Here is a 27,843-nt window from a genome sequence, read left to right on the forward strand (position 1 = left end):
CATGTTAAAAAGGCCCAAACTTCATGTTTTCTGTTCTATAAACAACATAAAGACCTTAGACAAGTGCTATGAAAGACTGTTAGAATCTTCAGGACCACAGGCAAACGTATCATAACTTCAAAAAAGAGATTAATTTGACCCAAATCATTTGGAGCGAACTTCTTTTTTAAATTGGGACAGGACAACAGAAAGAAGCTCAGTGGGACTGTAGTTAATTCTACCATATTATGTCAATGGTATCACAGTAAGTTGATCTAAAAAAAGTCACCGAGCCAGGGTCCACTGCCAGCCCTCAACCTACCTGTGAATGCTGATTCTGCTAATGTGATCCAACAACACGTAGGTGGTACAACTGTATCATCACGTCAGATGAAATATGTGAAACCAGTGAAAACTGTCTTGGCAGTTCAGGCTTCTTTCACAGTGGCATTCCCGGAGATGAGGACATTTCCAAAGCACCAAAGTTTCAACAAAGGCTTGTTGTGCTCGACTCAAGAGACAGAAGAGATTGCTGAGGATTAAAAAGACAGAAGACCAGTCTGTCATCATGGGTCGCAACAATGCAGCTTATTCATTTCTGAGAGTGTTATTCATTCCTCAGGATTAAGCCATAAAGTCCACTGTCATTTAGATATGGCTGGGAAAGATGAGTGTCACTGTGTACATCTCTTGTAAGAACGGAGAGGTTAAAAAGTATATCTCATGAAAAAAGAATGATAGTATGAGAAAGTGGCAGTGAGAGATTTACAGAAAAAGCATGGCCAGGTACTGTTGCCAGGTAGAATACTCATCCACAGTTTACAAGCAGTAAACATCATGTGAGTAATTAGTGTAACAGAGTTGAAGATAGAAGCAGTAATATGGAAACATTGCTAAGGGCAAAAACTGCTTGCATAGATTTACCTCATAAAAGTTACGATGCTGTCCAAACACCTGCACAAACCAACACAGGGTTCCAACACAAACGTTTCATAAGGCACATTAGATTTAGTTATGGTAACAAAAGTAAAAGACCTTGGAAGTGAAGCAGTGAGTAGAAGTGAGAAGATTTTCATAATCTGTATGAAGGAGAAAACCTGGCGTACTGGTGAGGGGAATGGAAGGACAGTACTACCAAACAGACAGATTTAAAAAACCACGCCCTAGCTTTGGGGCTTAACGTGCTGAAGTCCTAATTAAACCACCCACTTCTTTTATAGTGGAGGAGTCATTGCAGACCCTTTCAGGCTGCACCCATGGATGAACTTAGGTAAAACAATCCCTTCAGCATTCAAAAACTGACCAAACAAAATGAAAAATTATAACGCAAAAACTGTAAGTACAGCTCCTAAGGTAAAAAGGGAGTTCCTGGTTCATTGTGGTGCTCAGTCCGTGGCTTTGGAGGAAGTGAGGGGTTCAGTCTCTGAAGGATCTCCCTGAGGAAACACCACGTAACACAACTTCTGGCCCACATAAGTGCATTTTTCTGCAAAACAAAGCCAACAGTAGGTGTTTTAAAAAGCCGGAGCAACTTCATATAATCTCAATATGTACTCTACAGTGTCACAGCAACTTACCGACTACCATGTGGATCCATTTGGGTTTGTTCCTCCAGTGAACCCCCACAAAGTACACAGGGACTCCGGTCAGCATGATGACCATGCCCAGGCCACACACCACCGGCTCAGAGTAGAGACTAAAGCACAGCAGCACTACCCAGAAAATCAGGTAGGTGATGGGGATCAACAGGTTCACCTGCACATAACAAAATCATAAACCCAGGATTTCACTCCAGTCACTGATTCATTCCATCCATTTCTCCATCTGAGACACATTATTAAACATTTGATACAAATTACACATTTGGAAACTCATACTTTTTCATATATACAATTAACAATATATACATAGGACAAAATCATTCATAACTTCATATGTTTATTATTTTGAAAATAATGTATGTGTTATTCTTCCTCTGTCAGAATACCACACACAAACATTATCATGTAGTTTCCCTTTGAGACATTAGGGGGCACTCTAATATTCTCCACCGCCAATGTTGTCATTTACCAAAAGTAAATGACAAAAGTAAATGACAAATTAAAGCTATGTCTGACATAAATGTTATAACTCACAGTGATGACAGCTGTCAGTCTACACTCATATGTGGCCACAACAATCATAAATCACATAGACTTTTAGATGTTGAAACTAAAGAAAAATAGTCATTAGGAAAATTGAAGGGAAGGTAAGCTTAACGTTATTTATTCAGCTTTGAAATGTTCATGCTGTTTAATATATTTTTAACTACCACTGCCACTTATCAGTAAGGATCAATCCATAAATATGTGGCACAAGTCTTACAATTACAGACAATGAGTTGAGAGGTTAATATTGGAGCATTAGTTTTGGCTGAGTTTTGTTGTTTCAGTTACTTTGAAGTAAACTGTAGAGACTTATGACTTGATAGTTAGATAACAGTGTGTTTATTCTTACAGCTAAAATAAACGAAACTCTGGACATTTTCCTGCAATTTTCCAGAGGGGCTGTTTGTAAGAATGCAAATGTCTGAATTCATTACTCCAGACATTTGTCACATGTAAAATTGGAAAGACGAGATTTGAGAGCACAGTTTCCCGAACCTTTTCTGGGATTCTTGTCTTGACAACGTCTTAAGTTACATCTTGTTTGTTTCATCATGGTTATGTGTGTCATGGGTTAGTGTACCTTGATGGGTCTGAGTAGGTTGGGTCTCTTCTTGCGAAGGTAGAGGAGGCCGGCGATGGTTACCCCATAGGACAGATAGTTGATAAAGGACACATAGTTGATCAGGTTGTGTGTCTCTCCAACACACAGGATGAATATTGTGGCAGCGCACTGTGGGACATGAACACAAGGATCAATAATATATTGAACCAATTTAAAAATCATACAAATTTGCATCATGGGGAAAATGGGGACTCTCTTTTCCCTTTTACTTTTGAAACAATAGACAAACCTGGCGGTACAGTACTTACACAGACCAGCAGGGCGGGGATGGGAGTGCAGTTCTTTAGGTGGATCATGGCCAGCAGATAGGGCAGATGACCCTCTCTGGCCCCTGAGAAGCACAATCTACAAACATACCCATTTGTGTTAAGAGGCGGCATACGCTCTACTGAGAGACATTGTAGGTGTTATTTTGAGCACATAAGGTAATTCAAACTATTTGGCATGTAGTTTGTTTGAAGAAACCAACGTGTGTATGTGTGTTCTACCTGGAGGAGGTGAACAGATATCCATTGATTCCTCCAAAGGTGGACAGTGCTACCGAGATCGGCATCACCCAGGAAAACATCCCCAGAAGCTTTTCCCCGAATGTCTGGAACAACACAGTGACTAATGTATTATATCATTGAATTCTACAGATTGTTTGACCTATTCATTGATTTGTGATTCATTTCACGAGAGTTCTTGAGTGTACAGAGGAAATAGTTTTTACTTTTTCCTTATTAGATAGGACTCAACTTGTTTTTACAGTTTGATGAAATAAAAAAGTCACAAACTGACCTCATATTACCGTTTCACCAAATTTTCCTCTGAGACATAAATAAATAATTATATTGACTTATTTACTGATTGAATAAATGGCTTGAGGCGCTGTCTCATGCGATGAATTTCAGCCTCAAGAGGCTCAACAGTTTCAGTGATTATATTTCCAGACAACTGCCAGTCTTGTTAAGCAGTAAATAAACTGGTATAAGCTCACCACTGCCACAGCATTGGAGGCCAGCAGCTCCTCAGGGGACATGGAGGAGAAGTAGGCAATGTTGGTCAAAGTGTACACCAGGGTCACCAGTGGGATGGAAATGTAGATGGCACGAGGCAGGTTTCTGATATTGAGAACAATAATGATATACTGTGAGTAAGCTTTGTGTAGGCTTTACAGGGCATTAAACAAGACATTATGTAAAAATATAAACAAGAAAATAATTAATGAATTAAAATGACTATTATAGTTCTAGTATATAAAATGTTCCACAGTATAGACATAGATGTCTATTGTATACTAGCTCATATAAAATACTGAAGAGATATGAAAATTCTTTGTGTGTGTGTGTGTGTGTGTGTGTGTGTGTGTGTGTGTGTGTGTCTGTGTGTGTGTGTGTCTGTGTGTGTCTGTGTGTGTGTGCCGTACTTGCGTGGCTCCACAATCTCCTCTGTGACATAGTTGAGGAAATTCCAGCCGCTGTAGGCAAAGGAGGCCTGGAGGAAGGCCAGAGCAATCTGTCCCACTGACGGGTCCTGACGGAACTCAAAGGCCACACTGGGGCGCAGGTGATCGTAGTGACCTGGAGACAGGCGAGATGAAAATCAGCAGAAGTTGAAACAGTAATGATGTCATGACCTTGTGTGGCTCATACGTTTCAAATAGAAGAGTAAAAAAATGTAATTCACAGATTATCGGCTTCAAAATGTATTAATACTTAACACCACTTTTTAACTGATTAAACAGGTGGCTGTACAGTATAGCTCTATCCAAATTAGAACTTGAGAGTGAAAAATTATCAAATCACATTTTCCCCTTTCTTGATGAAATTGTGAATAACCATCTAACCAAAAAAACAATGTGTGTGTACCTCTACATATTTGGACAAGTCCCACCACTATGATGAGTACCAGCGCGAGCAACTTTGCTACGGTGAAAACATCCTGGATCCTGGTTGCCCAGCGTACACTCGAGCAGTTCACCCAGGTCAGGAACACTGTGCACACACAAATACACAAAGAGAAGAAATAAATACACTTTTATGAAATAAGACCTGAACCTCACGGGAAAAGCAGCAGGGTTTTTCACCAGCTGGATGTGTTGAAGTTTGATATTCACCAGCTGAAGTCTAACTTCAATGTCACTAGTTCTGTGTTCATAGCATCAGTTGGTTTGACGAGTGGAGAGCTCAGGCCCACAATACTGCCTCTGTGTATTATTGGGTATGATTTTAAAAAATCTGAAATCTTTAGATCTAAACATGCTGAATGTAGACTGTGTAAGACATACATATGTATAGACAGGAAAAGAAAGTGAGGGATGTGTGAAAAACTCAAGTCAATCTTATTTGTGGTGACATTTTGTGCAGGACACAAAAGACTTTATTTAACCACCAAAGTTAGTTTCAGTACAAAGAGGGCATGTGTTTTATACTTGTTAAGCCTATTCTAAAAAAATTATATAGAAAAACACTTGTGACTTCTGTAGCCTAACATGAAAGTCTCATGTATCTGTGGGTCTGTGCAGCCCTCTAAGCTATTTTCGTGTTGAAATACAAGGATAATGCTTCAAGATTCAGTGAAATTGGAGCAGAGGGAGAGAGTAATTGTGATGCCCAGTAACATGCCCACAGTACGCCCTCGTATGGACCTGAATAACAATTTATACTATGGGGGTATGTGAAACACTGTAAAAAACAACATGGCAGAGTCCTTGAAGGAGGACCTGCTAATGATGTAGATATAAAGAGCTCCTTTAGGTTAGGCTAGGGAAGGCTGATTTTACTTGCAGTCCCAAATACACTAGATTGGTGTCAGCTCCTCTGAACTTATCTAAAGTCAGTTGCTGTACGCATTTTTTGTACTGTCATTAGAAAAGTTAGAATGTTAACATGTTTGTGTAATTTCATTTACAGTGAAGGATGAAGATTTTTAACTGAAAAATAAAAGTGGTCAGCTAATATCAGAATGATTGAATGAAATTCATCGTAACTTAGATGTTTTTCTGCAAGGCCTCAGAAGTCCACAAGGGCTGGTTAATGAACAGACACGTTGATATGAAAAACAGGAAGTAAATCAAATGGAAAACTTCAATATGCCTTATATTAAGATAATTATCACCATTTTTTTTAAATCGCAAAAGAGAAAATTGATCTTGATTGCCCAATTATCTGTTATTAAGAGATTAATAACTGACCGTAAACTCTAAGTGCCATTTTATAATCATCTTTTGAAAGGTTCTGTGTCCTTAATAATTGCAACAATCAATCTCCATATACCAGTATGATTGTCTGCCGTATATAAATTCATTCGTATTGTACATAGGACTGTTACAGTCATGTGATGCTATGGTACTATGTTTTCTCACATCCTCTACAATCCTCTTCTGTCAGCACAAATAAGTAGAAGAAAAAGAACATCTTTCCTGACAAACAGACAGAAGGAATTGAGGACTTCCTACCCTCTGTTTCCTCTTTGCATAGAGAGTGTGTGTATGTTGTAGGAAGTCATCATGTATGCCCCTGCTCCTCAAATTGCTCCCTCAGACTGACTGTTAAAAGTGTGTCACAACACTAAAAAACAGATATCAAGTTACGTAGCTCAAAACATAATGCACAAATAAATGCAGTGATTTGTATCTAAACATCTGCATCTGTGCCTCTATAACAACAGGTATTTCATTATTCATAAACAACTCAATATATTTGTGATTGGTGACAAGCAAAATGTCACATTACTTGTATTTCTTCTGACACAATCCACAAACAATCGTACAGCGATATTTGTCAGTAAATGTGCAGCCTTTAGAGACTGCTTTTTCTATTTTCTGCACACAAAGAAAATGGAGAAGCACCAGTCACTTGCCAGTAGATGGCAGTAATCCAACTGTTATATACATCAACTGTTAAACTAACCAGAAGAAGAAGACCATGTGCTAAATTGGGCAACTGGAAGCAGCATGGCTAACTAGCTTTGTTGATAATGATGGTAAAACCATGAAGATATTTTTTGTTTTTTCAAGAGCAGAATTCATTTTGAGCCAATCAGAGTGGATACAAGTGGTCTTCCAGCTGCCTGAAACTCAAGAGCCGGCTTCCCAGGTAAACCTAGTGATGTGTATGAGTTGGGCCAGCACAGAGAGGAATTTGGAAAACTTTTGCATAGTTTTATTTTATTTTTATATTATATAAATTAATTATTCTGTAACCACTGTACCACAAATTTGATTCTGAAAGACATTATTAGAAATAATATCATACGACCCTTTCAGAAATGCTGTTTGTTATCTTTCTGACCAGTTTCTTCCTGAGTCAAAGATTAAGGCCCTTAAAGACGTGAATCGGGCGTCTCTTCAGCAAGTCTCTTTAGGGTTTGATGTTGTGCCATACGTCCATACCCTTGAATGAAATTGAATAATTACATTATTCACATGACGATCAATATCTTATGCCAAAGTATGTCTTCAACCTCTGTCTGAAATTAGTCAATGCTCAAGTCCCAGTCACCTGTACTTAAGTCGAGTCACAACTCATGGACTTGAGTACTACAACACTGAAAATAATACAAGTTGGATTAAGAGCTTTAACATCATTGGCACACCATTTGTCTGCTGATGTGGTGACTTTTTAATTTGCAAAACCTTGTCATAACGATGAGTGTCGATGAAACCGGTTGACATAAATTCAAACCAGTCCGACAAATCTTGGGCACAAGACAAATTTTCCTACGGAAACAATTAAGTTTATTCGATTTTAATTTGAAAAAACAACAGCCAACCCAACTCTGTACATGTATACAATCTAATTATCAAACCTCAGTTTAACATTAAATTTAGGCGCCAGCATCTATTTATTTTCTATGGAAATAAAACACATTTGGTTGATTTATGTGAAACACTGCACCCCCCCCCCGAGTGCTCAACAAAAGTAAGGCTGCCCAAAACCAAATCTAGTGTAAACATTAATTAATTAAGCCAATACACATCTTTTCTTGTAAATGTCCGGAGGCAGTGACCTTTTTTGGTTAGCTTGGCCACTCAGTGGTAATGTTTGGTATTTATGAAAAAAGTACATTAACGTATACCCACTGTTATTATGTACTATATCAACTGGAAATAGCTGAATGTGCCTTATGGGTGGTGAAGTTCATATAGTTTGTGAGCACCCCTACCTTGGCCTTTATCCACGATTGACAAGATTGACTAGACTCCTCGTCTTTCTTTGCCCCGTCCCTTGTCTATGATTTCTTCATCTTTATGTTTTGTCTTGTTTCTCTCCTCTATGTATATCTTATTGAAACTGTACTTCTTACTTTCTCTCCTGGCGTCTCATTTCTGTTTTTTTTTACTCACAAGTTTAGTCTCCTGCAAGAGTAGCACAGCAGTGTGTGTGCGCACGTATATGGGCAGGGGTGTTATCAACCATGTCATCCATCAACGAGGCAAGGTTGCCCTCCTACCACAGAAATCCGAACAAACTGCTTCCGCTGGCACGGATACACTCACATACACACACGTGCATTTTTGGCAGGAGGATTTGGTGGCACTGGGCAGAGCTTTCTCCTGCCCACAACACTACAGTGTTTTATAGTCAATTACCCTTGGGGTGTTACACACATTTCCGTTCCTGTGTTTCAGTGAAACACCCCCCATCTCCCCTCTGTGTTATCCCTGACAGGAAGGAGGTGCCAGCTGTCTTTGAAAGTGACAGCGCAGGTAAATCTGTGTCCTGCTGTCACGACTTCTATTGAAGGCTGCCTCAACACTAGAATACTAAACTTATTACTGCTTTTACTTTTAATGGATTCTGATCCAAACTGTGATATATCAGGGGGCTTCAACCATGGGAACGCCTCCTCCTGGTCACTGGAATCACTGAACTGGCAATAACCTCCAAATCCTGTCTGCCAACGACAAGATATCTGACCCGAGAATCCCTAAAGACTACTCTACATACACTGAATTTTGTTTGGGGGACATACACATAGACATACTGACGATGACGGCATAGTACAGTTAGCTATGCAGAGTAGTAGTGTATAAAAGGAAAGCTGCATTAAGTCATTACTGTTCATCTTTGTACATGTGAACTCCCATTCACACCTCAAATCTAACTTCTTAAAGTAAATAAAGCTAAGAGGTCTGCAAAGACCAATTGACATATGAGGCAACACATAGTTATGTCACAAGTTAATATACGAACTTGATTGTCTTTTGACGTGTGAGTTCATTTGTGGGTGAACTCACACGTTCATTCCTGGGTTTGCACCGTTTTGCTCTGGGGCAACAACTAGACTTGTATCAGCTCGCAGCAAAAGTCAAAATATTGTTCCTGCACAGCAAATTGAGAAGAGTTGAATTCTTGGTGTTAAACTAGACATACACTAGTAGAGTTAATTATACTCTGGATAGAGTTAATCCATTATAATTAACTCTCAGTCGATAAATAGTTGTTGTCAAAACCGAGTGTAAAAAGGAAGTGTCACTAAATCAAATCTCTAAGTGTAAATGTTTAAATATTAACTCCGAAATTCTTACTATAAACTCTGATCCTGTATTTCACACCTCAAGTGTTAACGTCACCCCCCCCCCCCTACACCATACGAACACCGCTCTGCTGAAGCAGGTTCAGTCTCGACTGGGTGTCAATCGGTTTGCTGAAGATAGAGCTACGTCTCAACTTTTAACGGTTACACTGTTCGGTAAGTACATGAAGTAGTATCTGATAATATTGTATTTTATATTAATATTACTCTTCGGGCAACCGGTCATTTTGAAATGGTGAGCCACGGTAAATTTACTCGTCACGCTGTTACTCACCACCCAAACACCTGCTTAATGAGCTAGAGGTTAGCATGCATGCCTGGTCTCACTGTAACATGAGTCATGCACTTTGTAACCATAGATATAAAACGTGATAAGATGATGCTAATGGTTCGGAGTTGCTAGCTAGCGTGCTAAAGTGGTGCTAACGCTAGCAAGCCTGCTCATGTTTACAGTGCCAAAACAGCACGATGTCTTTTTACTGGGTCACACCGAAATATCACTATTATTTGAGAGGGAGTTATATTTCTAAGTGTCATATGGTTTATCTTGGGAGACACTTCAATGTGGGTTCCCTCAATGACATGAAAATAACTAAGAATATTTTTTTTCTGTGCCTTGTCTTTTAAAATGTGTAGCTGCATTAATGTCTCCTGGCATTTCTTGTGGTAAGATATTTTTATTATATGGGCTAAGCTATCCTCTCTTTTAATTCACTGAATTCATGTAGAAAATGCTGGCAAAGGTGGAATACGGAGGAGTCCAAAAATATATCAAAATTCCACAAATTGATGAAAACTTTGCCTTCCAGAAGTTTCTTCAAGAAGGTTTGTCTCCACACATTTAAGGCTTAAAAAAAAAAGCCTTATAGGCCATTTTAGAGAATATTTTCATTTTTGTAGTGTGTCTGTTTGGTTTTTAAGCTTTTATGCTCTAAATGTTTAAATGACATGGTTGATCATAAACTTAATGTAACTTTATTTTTTTTTATTTTTCCCAGTAATAGACAAATTTAGTCTGCAGGCCCAACTTGTGACTGAAGGTGTGCTCAGCTTGACTGACACATCAGAGACTGAGGTTGATGCCGACACATTCGATGTTTTGAGTTTGAATCTTTGAACAGCCAACAACTTCTGCTGCATCCATGTTACAGGGAATGAGAGTGAGAGGACATACATTGTGCCTTACTGTTGCATGTTCTAATATTTGTGGTGCAAGTTTGAAAATAAAGGTTTTTAAACTGCCAAACATGACTACCTTTTTATTTTAGCAAAGTTTATTTTCCAAGTATTTTTTTTAGGAATATATATATATATAAGAATTATATTGACACCTTTTAAGTGATATGGGGGTAACACTTGTGTGTTAAGATATAGTCCTCTGAGAGAGTTAATTGCTAACACTAAGTAGTGTAAAAAAAGAAGAGTGTGTTAAAAAAAACTAACACCGGTTGGTGTTAGGCAGTGTTAAATTTTAACTCCAAAAAGAGTCAAATTTACACTAACTTAGTGTAAAGGCTCTTATATACTTCTACGTTCTCCGTTTCTCGGAGAGGGCTCCACGGGGGGGCGAAGAGTCTTTTTGATTTTTACTAATCCGACCACTGTTTGGCGGTGTAAAATTCACCGCCAAACCCATAGGTGGCGCAACGGAAGACGAGCTCAGAGAAGCCTACCCCATTTGGGAAGAAGAAGTCCACGTGTCTCTGTTTACATCTGTTAGCTTGCGTCCCACACACTGAACCATGGCAACTAACAGAACTAAATAAAGTGACACCCAGCAGGTCAAGATGCTGATGTTATCGTTTCTTAGCGCAGCGGTTCCCCGGTCTTGTTTCCGAACTGTGTTGCTGATTCCACAGCTTGAAGCTCCGTGTAGCTTGAAGCTAGCTCCCCTCCCAGCTTCCACACAGAGTCAGCAGGGACTCCCGGCACTAACTACTACCCAGTGTTTGCTTCTAACCTGACGGTATTATAGAAACAGTGTCATGATAGAAGTGGAATTAAAGTCGTGACGGCGGGTTCTTGCACTGTTACCACCGTAGTTAGCATGGTGGCTAGCCTAGCCCGCTAGCCTGCTAGCGCCGTTTTGAAAGCTCGTTATAACCGTCTGTGACCGTGCACACATGCCCTCAGTGCTCGAACGAGCCACCGTCAGCCGGACAACTCCGCTGGCTTAACACACATGTCACATTAATCGTAGAATCGTAGTTGTGTTTATTGTGAATCAGGAAGTTACAGGTCCGGAAATGACGTCGAACAGAAATGACGTCGTACGGAAATGACGTCATACGGAAATGATGTCGTTCGCGGACCAATCACAGCCAAGAGCTGTCGGTCGGGTCTCCGACACAACACGGAGAAGTTAGAAAAATCAGACCTGTACGAAAAGCTCTCCGTAGCGCTCGGAGAGGTCGTTTCACGACGGAAGAGGCGGTCTTATCTGTCCGTTTTTTCAAAAACGCAGAACCGTAAATTGGCCTTAAAGGTACCAACACTCGAAAAAGTGTTAAATTAACACTCTGAGGTGTGGACCCATATAGTCACTTTAAAAGTGTTAAGATCAACTCTTACAGTGTTAATTTGGGTATGCTGATTTTGCTGTGTGGTTGACAGGAGTTATTTTTATTTTTTTATTTGTTCTTCTGTAGTTCAGAGTTGTGTGTAGACAATGTGTGTAGTTTGTTAAAGTCAGAAACCACAAGGACATTCGTCTTTCCTTTAGATGGCAGGTTTTTGTTACTGTGCTGTATTTACATTTGATTGTCTTTGTGTCTTCAACAGATACGTTTTTTCATTAATTTTCATGTTGGAGATATAATCACCTTTTCCCTTCATTTAGGTTTGATGCATTAGAATCAGTGTTTGCCAGATGGGAAATATTGAAGTATGGGGAAACCTATCATACGTGACCAGAGTAGGGATGGAAGACTCAATACCGATCTTTCGAACTGTGTCGAGATTCTGAAGCGTTTTACTGTACAGAAACTATGCTTTTCAAGGCACAAGGCCCTAATTTTGAAACACGTGACAGTACTATTCTGTGCTACTGACTGTGAGTGCTGCTGACACCACTCACACCGGCACATTCATCATCACAAGCATGGCTGAAAAGACTTCATGTGACAAGAGATGTGTAAATACAGACGTAGGGTTCCATATCCATATGTTCATCCCAACATGCATGAATTGCTGGAAAGACGTCATGAGAGAAGAGATGAGTAAACACAGACGTGATCCATATTTTGCTATCCAGATTACAACTGAAAATACTTTCCAGTGTGGGTCACATGGGTGACCTTTGTTGCGTACCACTCTCTGTCTCTACAACTCTACCATAACTAGAATATAAATGATTGAAATTCAAATTAGGTTTGAATGATTGCTCGGATCATCGGGATTTTTATTCAACAAATTCAAATGAAATGGAAAGGGCAGTTTGAATATTTATTTGAATAATGGTATAATTTCTTAGGCTTGTTTTTGTGGAATGTAACATCTGGTTGGCTGAAACATATTATTCCTTCTCTTTCTTCCTCTGCTGCACCAGCGAACTGACGTGGCAGACACACATGTGGAGACTTAAATTGGCACCATGCTGTGCTGGAATGAACAGCAGAAGCTGATACTGTTATTTCTCCTCAGAATAAGTGAGTTGGGATGTGTAATCGATGCATGGATCACTGAGACTATACATTATAGTGTCGATAGCTGGTGTGTGTAGTGCTGTCTTGTTTGTAATCTAGGCTGACTCGCATTCGTGGACCTTTAGCTGGGAAAATCTCTGTTGACTCTACAGGAGCTTCAGTAAGACTCAGCAGTGCAGTTAACATTTAATCCACTTACTCTCCTCGAGTGTTTCAGAAAATCTGTCAACACAGAGCTGAGAAGTGTTAACAATTTATATTTGAAAGCGGAAACATTTCTTTCCTAAAGTCACCTAACACTGATCTCAGGCGGCACATAATACATTCTGAAACAACGAAACACTCAACAATGTTATATAACTATATAAATGGCTTTTTAGTTGCAGTCTGACGATGTTGTTAAAAGTAGAGGTTTTAGCAAGTCAGCTGTTAATGGGGCTGTGTATTTTTGTATATAAATGGAGAAATGTGCATTTTCTTTCTCGTCTTAATTAAAGCTAATTGCGATACCCTGAATCTGTATCAGTATAAATCATTAGTAATATGTTATTCCTTATCTATTTGTCAGAAGATGGTGTATATGGTTTATGTCTGAAGCATTTAAGATAAGCACATGTGCAAAGTGTCTCATTGCATCCAGAGCTGTAACCTAAGGCTAAAAGAATGTGTGACTTTGGAATGAAAATAGAAATCCATCCTCTGCTCTAAGATATTGCTGAAGGTGGGGATTATAACAATCATCAGTTTATTATCTTCACACACAGCTTATAGAGGAGTCACAGGTTTCACCTACACCAACTTTTGTATTTTAGGATGTTGAAGCAAAAGTTTGGAAAGACATTTTAATATGTATTTCTCTTATCATCCATGATTCTTGTGCTGCTCACAGAAGTATCCTCTCCATCTGATCAGAATCTGACACTTCTGCTGCTCAAGTTGCTGATAAAGCTTCAGAAATGCATACAGAAGCTCATTCAACTACAGACAGCTGACTACAATGTCCCTGTCGCTCTGAAGTGTGATGCTGTGGACCAGAGAGGAGGATGGGGGGTGGTACCAAGCAGCCAATAGGGAAATTAAACACGCAACCAGCATGTCATCTGGCCAATTGGAGTCCCCATCTTTGATTTGCAAGGTGTCCTGCCCATATCCTGTTTCCATGGTGCTCAGTGACAGGAGCATCACGAAGACCCTCTGAAACAATGCACAATGGCGTAGACACACCCTCTCATTAGCGGCGTCCTCAAAGGCTGGCACCATTATGTAGTCTGACTATGATACTGACACACGGGCACACACGTGTGCAGTCACACACACAAACTGGTACAACACACAATCACACTCACAGAGTGGGCGACTGGCCTAACCAAGCAGCAGTTGTAACATTCTGTCGCTAAAAATAGTGAAGGTGTGCTCTGTTAATGCTAAAGCTAGCCTGACACATGCACACACTCTCATGCACAGATTGCTAAGCCTTTCCTGTCCATACCCCTGTTTCCTTTACTCCATCCAGAGCAAACAAGACCAAACTGGCTGGCATGACGCCCACATACATGCACAGACTGCTTTTGGCATTAGCTTCTTGGAACATATTGCTGTTCTCCCACATTTCAAGGGAAGGCGTTGATCAGAGACTGGAATTGAGCTCAACGTTTGTTGAGTAATTCTCAAAGGACAATGTTGTCAGCTTACTGTGAACTATAATTACAGTCTCGTAATATATTCAAGCCATGACAAGAAAGTAGCTGGACTTGTCCTGTACAGTTTAATTTTCCCTTTTCTTTGATTAATATCTATATAGCCAGTTGGGAACAGGTTTGTCTCGCTCGTTTGCTGAGCACTTATTTATGATCTAACATCATTCAATGCTAAGTATTTCTTCGATCAAAGGCAAACAAAAATGCATTTTTGTCTTCACGTTAGTAAATCCTGGCAGCACCCAGTAGAGTTTACTTTCATCCACTGATCCAGAGAAAGTGGGAACAAGGAGGAAAGTTAAAGCTGTTTGTTAATATTTGTTGAGATGCTTATATGTGTAATGTAGTTATATATTAAGAATATTAATGGATTTATATATTCTACAAATTAAGCAGTTTATTTTAAGATGCCATTTTCAAAAGTCTTTTATTTAGTTTTTAAATGCAAACCTTATTTTACTTGAAACTAGAAAAAAAAGAAAAAATATTTACTATTATTTTATTATGACAGTTCCCTCCAGTTCAGTGTGAAAATAAATAATAAACATTGTTAAAATATTTTGAATTGTACTCTCTTTTTTGTCATACTTCATACAGACGTTCATACAACTATAGGCTACTTTAAAATAAATGGCACTGAATCATCTCGAAGTTACACATTATGGTGTTTCTGACCTTTGCTTGAGGAAATTCTCTCTAACTGGACCTCTTTGAATTTTAATTGAATAACCCAGACATTTTCATTTATTTTGTTGTTGGACAGCATAATGTAGATACTGTATATTCCTTTTACTTTAAGGGGACATCTCTTGCACAAACTGAATTTTGGAGACATTTTGTATGGGACTGTAAAAGAGAGATTAGCAGTTCAGACTGGGCTATTTTTTGTAGTGGAATAATGCCTTGCAGTGCATACTTTGTTTTTTGTTTGGGAAAGGCTGAAAATGCTACCTAAGTGAGATTTAACATGTAATATGTAATGTTGCATAGAATTTAAAGTGCACTCGGTAATATGTTGATGTCACAAAATGACTGAATACTTTTCTATAGCCCCACAATGAAAGGATCATGCCAATGTTTGTTGTAATGGGAGCAAACTATTCTGTATCAAAAAATCACTCTGTGACATCTGACAGTATTTCGTAGCCTGTGCCATGGAAATACCCTCTTCTGCATCGGACTCCATGTGTTTTAAAGGTCCCCTCGTATGCCCATTTTACCACAGTTGATATGGTTCCTTGGGGTCTTAATGAAATGTCTGTAACATTTTTTGGTCAAAATACCACAAGGATCATTTAAAACAACAGCCTTTTTACCCTGTCTAAAACAGCCCTCTTAAGATTGACCTCTTTTGAGTCCCCCCCCCCCCTCTCTCACCGCCCCGCCCCCCCCTGTCAATCACACACACACACACACATCCACTTTCACGTCTTAAATCTCTCCTTAGCATATGTAAGGTTGTTAAAATAATTTTAAGTCACTGTCCTGCACATATTTCTGTATTTGTTTGTTGTGTTTCTTCATTGAAGCTACAATTTTAAAACTACTACACCCTCTGATAAGGATGTACATTTATTTAAATACATGCATTAGATATGTGTGTATACAGTATATAATTGTATCTGAGCGCTCACACACACACACACACACACAGACACACGCACACACACAGATAGACACAGACACACACAGGCAAAGGGATGTGGGGGCTAGCCTTGGAAGCTAACACTGCTGCAACTTCTGCGGCGAAATGCACTTAAAACCCCGGGTATGAGTCTATTTTAAAGCGAGCGACGGAGGCGGCAGCGAGCTGCTGGTGACCGGCACCGGTTCGTGCAGCTCGGGCTGCGTGGAGCAAATCTGTAAGAGCCACAAAAGTTATAATGTGCAGCTCTCTGCCCCCCTCCTCCTCCTCCGCTTCGCCACCCTGGCGCTGAGCGAGCCCACCGGCACCGGTACAATGCAACCGGAGACCGGGGGGGTTCCTTGAACACGTTCCAATGCTAGTTTCTAACAAAGACAGACACACACAGAAGCTACGAGTCGGGTTAGCCTCCGAGTGCATTGTTTTCTATGTAAACGTGCTGCATGCCCGGGACGCCACAAACATACACACACACAAGCTAGACTCCGAGAGCTAACAGCGGCACCTCCGAGGATCCCTCACCGGGACGTCCCGGAGCCCTCACTGGGACGTCCCCGGAGCTAACAGCGGCACCTCCAAGGAGCCCTCACCGGGACATCCCGGACCCGACAGCGGCGGTGCACGGAGGTGCCGGTGCCGCAGCTAACGCTAGGCTAGCGTTAGCGTCGCTAGCAGCAAGCTGTTTTGTATTCATACATGCTGCTTCCACCGGGGCAAAACACACACACAGAAGCCAGCGTTAGCTGCTGCTGCTAACAACAACAAAGTCACATCCAGTTGAGGCAGCATAACCACAGCATCAACACAGTGAAGCAGCTCCGAGCTCCTACCTGGAAAAAACACCAACTGCTCACTCTCCCGGCTCCGGGCTCTCGCCTCCCGGGCTCCAGGCTACGGGCTATGGGCTACGCGGTGGCTCTCGGTGGTCGAATTCGTTTCATGCTGCTAGATAGCTTATCCAAGTGTTTACAAGGCTCGCAAGAATGCAATCGCGGCGCAAACCGATGGACGGTCAATAAAGTGGGTGGTTCTTAAATCTATTGTGGTTCCATCGATTGGTGGGTCGAGTGTTGGTGGGGGTCTCTGCGCTGACGTAAAACTTCCAATGACGTAAAGAATGCCCATAACCCCATTGGACGCTCGCTAGCGCATACTTCCTGACATAGAGAAACCACACCAGATCGCGGGAGTTGTGTTTTTCCACAGTTTTTGGGACGGTAGACATGCCAGATACCCAAATTAACGTGTAGAAGCACTACAAAAGTGGAATTTTCATACAATGGGACCTTTAAGTTTGTTTGTCAGTTTAGGATCGACAGAATAACTATTTGATTAGTATAAGTTACAATGACTGAACATTAAGAAATAAGGGCCACATACAGAGACTGGAGCTTCATCATAAATATAATAAAAACACAAACTTCATAGACTAAACAAAATAACTAATGATTATGACTTAAACTCATCTGGACTAAAAGACTTTTTGTTTGTGACTCACAGATACAGATCGTGGCGAGGAGTCTGGTGGCGATGTATGGAGGGAGGCAGTCCTGGAAGGCTGGCTGCAAGACGTAATTGGAGAAGGTGAGTGCGATGACAGCCAGTGTGGTCGGATACATGATGAGGACGGCACTCCATAACAACAGGAAGCTGCAAGACAAAGAGACAAGGTTGATGCCCTAGCTCATGTTAAAGTGAAAAAAAATCCTGGATCGGCACATTTATTTTGATCGGCTGCAAAATGATATGGGTTCTTCCTTGGGTTGTGACCTATCCCTCCACACAATTTCATGGAAATTGGTTAAGCAGTTTTTTAGATAATCTGCTAATTAACAGAAAATGGAAATTAAAAACATAACCTTCTTGGCAGAGGTGAGGCAATATTTTATATACAAAGATTTATAATGAGAAGATGCAGCTACAAGGTGTTGGGTGTCGACTGTTAACGTGACAAGGAAAGAGGCCTCCCTGTCCCCTACATCCTGATTTCACACACACTTGTACTGAGCCCTGTCATTGCAACCACAGTTTCCTACTTTTCATTTCTGTACAGCATTGCAGCAATCAGGCCTTGATGACTTGCTTAAAAGTATCCTTGCATTAGTTATTGGAGAAGTAACATGAGGAGACACTGGCCCTCTTTAGCTGGTGGAAATTGTAGGAACCAGAATGTATGCCTCACCTTGCTCTGAATGACTCTGCAACTATTGAGCTCTCCTGTGGATTTTTGTCAGATTTCCTTTTTATTTTTCTCATTTTGTTTATTTATTTCATTGGAAAAGTGCTCATTAATCAACAGACAAAATACTGTAAATGAGCCAATGTTAGCTGTATGGGTGAATTTGATCTGTGGTCCCTAGCCAGTTACCAAGCAAACCGGAATAAAATAAAATGCCTGTTTGGTGTAATATAGTTATGGATTATCCAGAGCTAATATTAAATATTTATTTGTTTTGCTACATGTAGGGGTATAATTAAAATTGAGCATTTAAAACTGATTCTTGTTCAAAAGGTGGGTTGTTTAAAAAAAAGAAGATAGAATTTAAGTTTTGTAGGCGGGGGGGGGGAGCGGGGGACATACAGCAAACGTAAGGTTAGAGGGAGAGAACCAAACCTGTGGTTGCTGCATGGGACTCAAGCCTCCGTACATGGGGAGGTTATTTCTGATCTGTTGTGGTGGCTGTTGCTTGCCAGGTTTAATGGAAAAAGAAAATCACCTGCCTTTTGTACACGTGCGAATGAGTGAGCAAGACAAGTGCACAGAGGACCAAAGAGGTTCCTCCACAGGCATGCATGGTGCTGGACATGCTTGACCTTAGCAGATTTATAATAACACTCTATGATCAGCTGACATGTCACATGACAATATGAAAGTCACAAGACCTTCAGAGGGGATTGGTTCCAGACAAGCTGTCCTCTAAACCAAACCTCAAATTTACCTTAGAAGCATGTCCATAACAATATTAATATTAAACTTCTCAAAGCTGAATTAATGTCAGACTTATTAGTTTAAAGAAAATGAAAACAACAGTGCTCACCCAACAAGCCCGCCAAAGATCTCTGTCACATATGAATAGTCTCCTCCAGACTTCGGGATGGTGACACCCAGCTCAGCATAGCACATGGACCCAAGGGCACAGATCCCCCCTCCACAAACCCAGACGATGAGTGACAGCCCCACTGAGCCGGCATGTTCCAACACTCCTTTAGGTGAGATGAATATACCAGAGCCAATGATGTTCCCTGAGGAGAAAAGCAAAGATTAACATTATTTACAAACCATTGTAAAACAAGAGTGCCTGTGGTTACACAAAATGCTACCACACTCGGTACGTTAAAGGTATAGTTCAGCCAGATATGGAAATTTACTCATTAACTACTCATTATCTGTTTTAAAGTCCAACAGAAGTGGCTAGCAGACGTTAGCATTTCTGACGGTCCCTGGATGCACCTCGTCTGACGATATCTGAGGACATTTATGCATAAAACAAGGTGTAAATTACCTTGTTTCGAGTCGTATATGAATGTCGTGGTTTGCGGACACTTGGGTGACACCACAGGAGCAGTATGGAGGCATGGAGCGGTGAGTAGATAATGAGTGAATTTTCATTTTGGGATTAACTACTCCTTTAAATAACATTTGCTCTCTCAGACTTCAGATTCTGACTAAATTTCCCAGTTAAAAAATCCCTTGTTATATTTGAACCTTTTCCATCGACCATTTCAAGGTTTTGTGGTCAACGACAAAAGGATGAAAACTAAAACTTGGTTGTACAAAGAAAAAACAAAACAGCCAAGAAATCCTAAAAGGCTTATTAAAACATTCCAGCCATTTCAAATAGGTCTCTATGGATTTATTTCAGCTGACTTATGTTTAATCTAGTGACTTCATTAAAACAACACCTTAAATCAACAATATATATCTGCGTTGTGTGACACTGGTTTCAACCATTTTTGTTTTATTATATTTGATAGAGTAAATATATGGCTGACACTCACAAACACTAAATGTAACAGCAGAACCGGTAACATATTTAGATACACATCAATAAGTAAGGTCAGAGGTTTTTGTGATGACTTTCTATTGTCAAGGTCATTGTAATCCAAGAATATTACAATTGAGAGCAGCTTGACTTAGTTGTGTTGTAGAAACTTCTGGATGTCTAACCTCTCATACATGTTGAGACCTACTATTGTGAACAAAAGTTGGGCCTACATCTGTAGTCAAAGCCTGCAACCACGTGTCTGCATTGTTCCTTAAGAGAAGGGAGAGCTTCTAAAACTCAGTCTCCCATGATCCTTCATCTTCACACATAGGTGTGAAACCTGCCCCTGGACCCAACTTCCGGCTGATATTGGTCACTGTGTGCCTCAAGGCCTTTGAGGTCACCAAGCCAATACAACTCCAGTTCCCCCTTTGCTTTCTCTCTTTCTACTCACTTCTTCTTGAGGAGAGGTGGGTATCTCTCCCTCTTCCTTATCACTTCACCTGCTTACCCAATCAGGGAGACATTCTCCCGACCCAAGCTCTTCCAACCTCCAAGCAGGCCTGTCTGAAGCAGACTGCTTAAACTTTCCAAACAGGCAGGGAGCCTGCCTAAGGACGTCAGCAAGGGCGGCTATAACACAAAGTCCTTCCCCCTTTTCATTGAATGGTAACAAAACTGGGCTTATTATACTCGGCTATGCACAGGACTGTTTAAATTATATTAGTGTGATGTTTTATAAGTTTGATTTGTGTTTTACCTTTATTATTTTCACACATATGCTTTCGTCATTAATGTTTCATAAGTGTGAATTTTGCCAACCTCTACACTGCGAAGAACTCTATATCCTTCAACTGACAATGTTTTTAATTGACATTAAAGCTACCTCTGGGTTATTATTAAAGTTATTATTTAACATTAATATTAAATATTATTATGATAGCACAATTTTCATTGAATGCCCAAAGGCACAACATCAAAGCTACCTCAGGGCAGCACCCTCAGTCTTTTAGTTCTGACTGGTGGGAAGTTTCAGGGGTTGTGGTTAAGGCCATGAACTTAATTTACATGACTCAACACCGGAGGGTCAATCCCTCAGGTTAAGACGAAGTTTACCTACACATGAAGGAAAAAGGCCACTGCTGCAACAACATTAACATATCTTGCATAGGGAGGACAGGTGGTATGAAACCGGAGTATAGAGACTATCCCTTGACAGAGGAGGATGTCTACAACACAACGTCCCCCCCCCCCCGCCTAAAAAAAACACCTTCTTCCCAGGAGATTTAACAACCATTTAAACCTGACCCTCTGTGACTCACGAAACAGCAGCTGTTTACACCTGATCTCAGGTGACTCCACTGACTATACCTGTTGTTGCAACAGCAAGAAGCATTGATGAACAGTGACATCACTGACATTGTAAGAAGTTAAATAGCTTGTATGAGAGATGAAACGTTTTCATATATCTAGATCAGGAGCAATCTCCCTTAATTCCTTTTTCTTATATAGGGTGCAAGAGGAATAGCAATAGAAAGAACACGGCTTAAACAACCATACGGAGTAAAGGGTTGAATCTAGCCATGTTTGGTCGACCATCTCATGCACAGCCTCGTCTGAGTAGACTGAAGCTCTGGTCTGTACCCTCAGTGTTTCATTATAGCAAAATAGTCGACTGCAGGACTTCTTGTTTAACTATTTACATTCTGTCGTCAGATTGTTTTCATATAAAATACATTCAGTATAATCATAATAAAAATAGACGGTACAGAGCGCTATTAGCTGAATGTTTTTACGTTTTGTATAACGTTCCGTTTCACGTTTAATCTTCACTGAAGAGCTATGCCTTTACAACAATTTAAATTCTGATAGTATTTTAATTAATTATCAAAGGTCGACATCTTGTTTCTATGCACGTAATTTAGCGACAGTGGATGTTAGCATTGTTAGCTAAGGCCAGAGATTGCTTTCCAGAGTTTTGCTGCTGTTACAGCCCACACCTGCCTGCCGCTCCTTCCACCACGTGTTTACAACACACACAACATGCTGGAGATTTGCTGACGATTTGATTGCTGCTGGTCAGTATCCACCAAATAATCATCGTAAATACTGTTAATAAAATTAAACAGTATAAGTAACTCTCAGGAATTTCATACCAGTAAACCATAAAAACAGTTATCGTTTCATTCCTAAATACAAATATCATGGAGTAAAAAAATACCGATATATCTAACTCATCACATGGCAATGATTACTTAGATAATGTTATGAATCCCTTATGAAAGGAATGTATTTTAGGCTTGATATAGGAAGAAGTAACAAATATATCAGTATTTCTAGTGTTAATACCCATTCAAAGCACACACACACACACACACACACACACACACACACAGTGCATTAATGTGGAGCACTTTCTCTGTTAAAAACACCTATCATACACTGCCAGCACAAATGTCAGGGGCAACTTGGGGTTGAGGATCTTACCCACCGATACTTCAGCACGCAGAATGGGGGAGACAGGGAACAAACCGCTTTCCTTCTGGAAGGTGGACGACCCGCTCTCCTCCTTAGCCACAGCCACACAAATCTGGCTTTATTAAATACACTCATCATTGAAGGAAATCAGTACCTTTGGACTTGTTAAGCTACTTGCATAACAATGCATATAAATTATGTACGGTGGGTTATGACAGTGGACATATTTTTAAATCGAGCTGGTCAAGCCAATTAGGGCTTGTGACATGGTGGAAACATGAGTCACTAGGTCCCTGCTCAGCTGTCCCCCAATCTGGTGTAAAGAGATGTTCCCTGATGGCTCAGTTGGCTGAGATACAGACTAATAAGTGACCATGTCACGCACTCTAATCCATCCTGGCACTCATTTTTCAACACCATCTTGAGGGGAAAAAAAGATGAAACAAAAACTAACACATTAGCAGCTGTCCAAGCAAAAAATGTTTTGCACAGTCTTGCATGTTTTTTGCCCTCGTTGACGGACATTAGGACAAAAGGGGCCTAACAAAAAATAAATATATATCCGTCCAATATAACAGCTAAATGGGTTTTAAAGCCCAGTGGGGCACACAATCGCAGCTTCCCTGTCAGAACAGCTCTGAGTGCTTTCTAATGATGCAGAGCAAGAGAGGGGGTCTGAACAGTGCATTTATCACTGTCAGATTTGATTGTGGAGGCCGTGGTGAGATGCAGAGCAGTTATATAATGCCTGTGTGTTGTGTTTGTTATGTCATAAAGTTTGGCATCATAGCTGAAAGCATGAATCAGAGTCCTACTGACCCTCTCAGCCTCCCTGCATTGGCGAGGTAATGTTCATGGAGAAGGGTAAAAAATCACCCAATCAGCCCTCTGTGTGAAAGTAAAACTAAACTACAGAAACTTATTGTCTTAGGTGCAGTAACTTGTTTCCTATTCACAGATCAGATATATTTACCATATTGTCACACTTAATTTACGCATTAATTTGCCTTTACCTAATCTACCGGTTGTCTATTCATGCATTTCCAATATTTTTAGGAAAAAAATAAATATACTTTATTGTCCCATAGGGAGTCTTGGCCCAAAGTACTACAGCAGCTGCAGAAGAGTACATTGTACAACAAACAACAACAACAAAAATGTACACAAGGACATATTACGCAAGACCCAAAATAATAATGCAGTATAAAAGTGAGTTGAATATTTCACCTGCCCGAAAAACACTTAAAATGATAAAACACTAAAAGGATATGACAAGCAATATGAAAAACAGAGACTGGCTTTACGACTTATAAATCAAAGTGTGAAATGTGCTAGACAAAAGTATGTCAACATTGCAGAGCACTATAAGTACCTGGATGGTGGGACTCAAAACTCTCAAAAAGATTCTTCTCAATCTCAACAGTAGCCCTATACGTTGTGGAAGGGAAAGACCACCAACATATTTTCAAATATGTGAAAATGGCAGCCAACAGAGGAGGTCAGGTGGTGGTTTAAAGGGATAGTTCACAGAAAAATGAAAATTCACTCACTATCCAATCACCACTATGCTCCTTCTAGAATATATATATACTGTATATATACTGTATATATACAGTCATTATTTCCAGTGGGTGCATAGTGGCTGTGATTGATTTGGAGCGCTTCTTCGTGAGAATATACACACTGTGCCAGTGAGTACACAGTGTGCACAAACCAATTTGAGACACAAAATAACTCTCCTGCCATTTCAGACACTGCCACTGCCCTTCAGTAGCACTGACTTTCCTAAACAAGCACCTGACTCTTCCCCACCCACCTACTCACCTATTCCTTATTCTCTGAATAGCTCTTTGTATTTACACTCATTCCCTGCTGGATCGTGTGTCGTTTATTCAAGCCCTAGGGCTCTAACCTTTCTTGGCCATTTTGCCTACAATCCTCACTTGAACTGGTTAATTTACCTGCCTGTTAGCGGCCCCGCCCCTTACTTCTATTTGCACATTGGTGGTTCACATTGCCAAGCTTTGGTTAGGATGAACAGTTCTGAATATGAGTAATGCTTCAAGTTACCCAAAAGAGGACACTTCACTTTATTAAGTGTGATTGAAGTACAATCCGTTTGCTGTAGATGTTATTACTGAATGTGATCGTTAAATTTGATTTGGTGCGTAGCTCCAAATGTTTGCAGTAGCATTAGTAGTTACATTCAGTGAAGCAGCAGCTAACAGCCACACTGACAGCTTCAACATTCCACCTCACCAGAGTGAGGCTGTGTGTAGGCCGTCTCTCGTTGCATCACTCAAGTTGTTGGTGTGCACTAGCCGAACACACGTGACTCCATCTCAGAGTGATTTGATCATTCATTTCACTGTTGCAATCGTAAAATAGACCAACTAGACTTCATATCCATTAGAGCTCTCTGACTGTGGGTGTCCTGTACGTTGAGAGTGGAGCATGAGAATTGTACATCTACAGTTTTTATCAAAGCACAATAGGCATTGAGATAAAAATGATAATGTTACATTGACCCTGTTGCCTTTTCCTTTGTAAATCTCCCTGAATGAAACAGATTGTGCTTTTTGTCGTACCTTCCACTGAGATCTCATGTAACGTGTTTGTTACTTGTAATAATGAACCTGTTTATATTCATACATTAAAACAAAAAGAAACCACCAGATCTACAGTATATTATGTCCATAATCTGGCTTCATATTCTATTTATATTGGTTTGTTGTGCTATCCCTTTGATTTGGAGAAGTGCGCCTACTCTTGGTTTACAACCTTATCAGTCGGTGGCTGTCTGCAGAGGCACAGCGGAGACTTATTGAAGTCATGGGAATACTGTAGGTTTTAAGTGGCACATTCCTAATGCCTCATGATACTAAGCTTGCACCAAAGGCATACAATTAAAGTCTGTCTTATGATTCTACTTGCTCACACAAGAGAGCAAGCAGAATCATAAGACAGACTTTAATTGTATTCCTTTGGTGCTTGACAGGAAGGCAAGCTGAAACATCTGTAACGCTGATGAATGACAACCTCAAGTCAAGGGGGCTAGGCTATCTCTTCATCCACTCCCTCATTCATTCAGTCTTCCAAATGCATCACCAACGACGAAACGACCATTCACAATCAGAAGGACTTCAACTGCATTAACTCACCTGCTGCCAGTGCTGCAGATGCAGCCTGTTGAGCAGTTAATATAAGTCAGTGCATGGATGGGATGTAACAGAGAAGCAATATAGAATGCGTATGTAGGAGTGAATGCAACTCATTGTGTAAAGTGCTTTAAACGGCTGTTAGGACTAAAGCACCATATAAGTGCCTTTTATTCACCATTAACTGTGTCAATCATGCAACTGTTATTTAAGTTAGGGCAAGCTGTATATTGTTATATACAATACGTTGTCTTTTAACTACATGTGTCTCATGACAATTTTTGTCCAATCGTGCCTGTACTGAAAGTTAGGCCAGTTTAATTAACTCAAGATGTACAATAAAACCCTGAGAATGAAGAAAGCCCCCAGGCACATTCAAGACAGCAGTGTTGGAACATTTCTGTTTATTTTCATCATGTAGCAACTAATCAAGGCGTTAATCTAACTTAGGTTTTGGAAAACTGTCTGACAATGTTAACAAAGGATAAAGGGCACAATGCCGATTTCTGAACAGCAGTGTTACCCTACTCTACAAGGTGCGGTTAACAATCAATGCTGGACAATAACAAAGAGGTGAGATAAAGTCTCTTAACCGAAGAACAGACTAAAATAACTTCATGACAGCCTTCATTAAGTCAGACGCGTGTCCTCCCCCTGACTCCAGAAATAGAGGCTAGATATTGTATGCATCCAAACCCAGACCGCTTATCATCTGCAGCTGCTGCTTTAAGGAGGCCTCCGCATTAATGTCACATTATAATAACACATAAAGAATAACCGGTAGATTTACTGTTGCAGCTGAAGTTGTTTACACTAAATACTGTTGTGGCATCGTTCAATACGTCCAGTTACCGCTATATGGTTTGCATAGTTAACAACTTCCTGCTTCAAACAGACATTTTGTACAGTTACTGTTCTGCAGTAAAAGTACATTTATGGTATAGGCTGGTCATAGCTGGTCACTGGATGGAACTGCATTAATGCCGGTGAGACTACTCGGGAAATCGAACCCCTAACCCAGTCAAAGTTCGAGCGTAAACTCAGCTGTGGCACAGAACCACACGGAGGATCTGCTTTTTGCGTTTCAAGCGGTACGTAGGAAGATCCAGCCACGTAAGCATGCCCATTTTCAGAACATCACCGAATGATGCAACCGTTTCCACATATGAACAAAAAGCCAGGAGTCCGGACTGGATCCAGACATCAGAGGAGGAGCATCCGTGCGTAAAATCGACCCTCGGTGCGTATTTTGGCAGTTTGAGTGCCATAATTCAACGTACCATTCAGAAACTCCACAGGGAAACTGCAGGGAGATCCACTCGGTATCCTAACAGCAGCTCAGGACCAGAACTAAACCTGAACCCGCTGAGGAAGAAGAAGTGTTGTGCCAACATACTGTAACTTCAACTACAAAGCAACAGCTGCACAGCCGCCACGTTACAGTAGTTCTCTCCCCTCTGATTCGCGTCTCCCTCACTGTCTCCACCCGCTCCGCACCAGCAGCTCGCCTGCACACAAAGTCACACACTCACCGATGATAATAGCGCAAGCGCTCAAAAGTCCAATTTCTTTCTTCAGAGTCACTCTGTCGCTCTTGGACGAGTCTTTCTCCCTCTTCTCTGTCTCGCTCTCGTTGTCCTCCATCTCCTCCGCCTTGCAAATGTGCCTTCTGCCCGCCTCGGTCCGGTCCAGATACTGTACACTGAACCAGGCTCCGCTCTCTGGGTCGACCCTACAACATCATACTGATGAACGGAGGAGGACATGCGCATGCGCACGACGCTCCACTCGAGCTGCTACCTGGCATCAGGTAAACTGATGAAATTCTCACTTGACACTAGTCGTGTAGCTGTAATGTATTTTACCAAGGGGCAGTGAACGTTGTCCATTTTAGGCAACAGATATTTATTCAACCACTTTTTATATTTTACACAAATGTAAATATATACGAAATGTAAATATTCA

The 27,843-nt window shown here is 40.6% G+C and overlaps 1 protein-coding gene across 1 annotated transcript; it reads right to left on the reverse strand.

Moving 5' to 3' along the window:
• Positions 1-1,364: 1,364 nt before the first annotated feature.
• slc7a10a (solute carrier family 7 member 10a) lies at positions 1,365-27,522 on the reverse strand. Its single transcript, XM_061068364.1, has 11 exons — positions 27,411-27,522; positions 19,295-19,499; positions 17,755-17,906; positions 4,599-4,724; positions 4,157-4,310; positions 3,728-3,851; positions 3,237-3,340; positions 2,997-3,093; positions 2,707-2,856; positions 1,557-1,734; positions 1,365-1,465 (listed from the first exon to the last, which is right to left on the reverse strand). The coding sequence occupies exons 1-11, from the start codon at positions 27,520-27,522 to the stop codon at positions 1,365-1,367; spliced, it is 1,503 nt and encodes a 500-aa protein (XP_060924347.1).
• Positions 27,523-27,843: the final 321 nt, after the last annotated feature.

This window comes from Limanda limanda, chromosome 3 (genome assembly GCF_963576545.1).
Source record: "Limanda limanda chromosome 3, fLimLim1.1, whole genome shotgun sequence".
Taxonomy (NCBI): Eukaryota; Metazoa; Chordata; class Actinopteri; order Pleuronectiformes; family Pleuronectidae; genus Limanda; species Limanda limanda.

What these genes read in the sequence shown, in the direction of transcription:
- slc7a10a (XM_061068364.1), bottom strand. Translation starts at nt 27,522, where the DNA reads ATGGAGGACAACGAGAGCGAGACAGAGAAGAGGGAGAAAGACTCGTCC. An exon ending in ATCTTTGGCGGGCTTGTTGG is followed by an intron (nt 17,907 to 19,294) that starts GTGAGCACTGTT and finishes TTTGTCTTGCAG; the next exon opens with CTTCCTGTTGTTATGGAGTG. An exon ending in ACTTGTCCAAATATGTAGAG is followed by an intron (nt 4,311 to 4,598) that starts GTACACACACAT and finishes GCCTGTCTCCAG; the next exon opens with GTCACTACGATCACCTGCGC.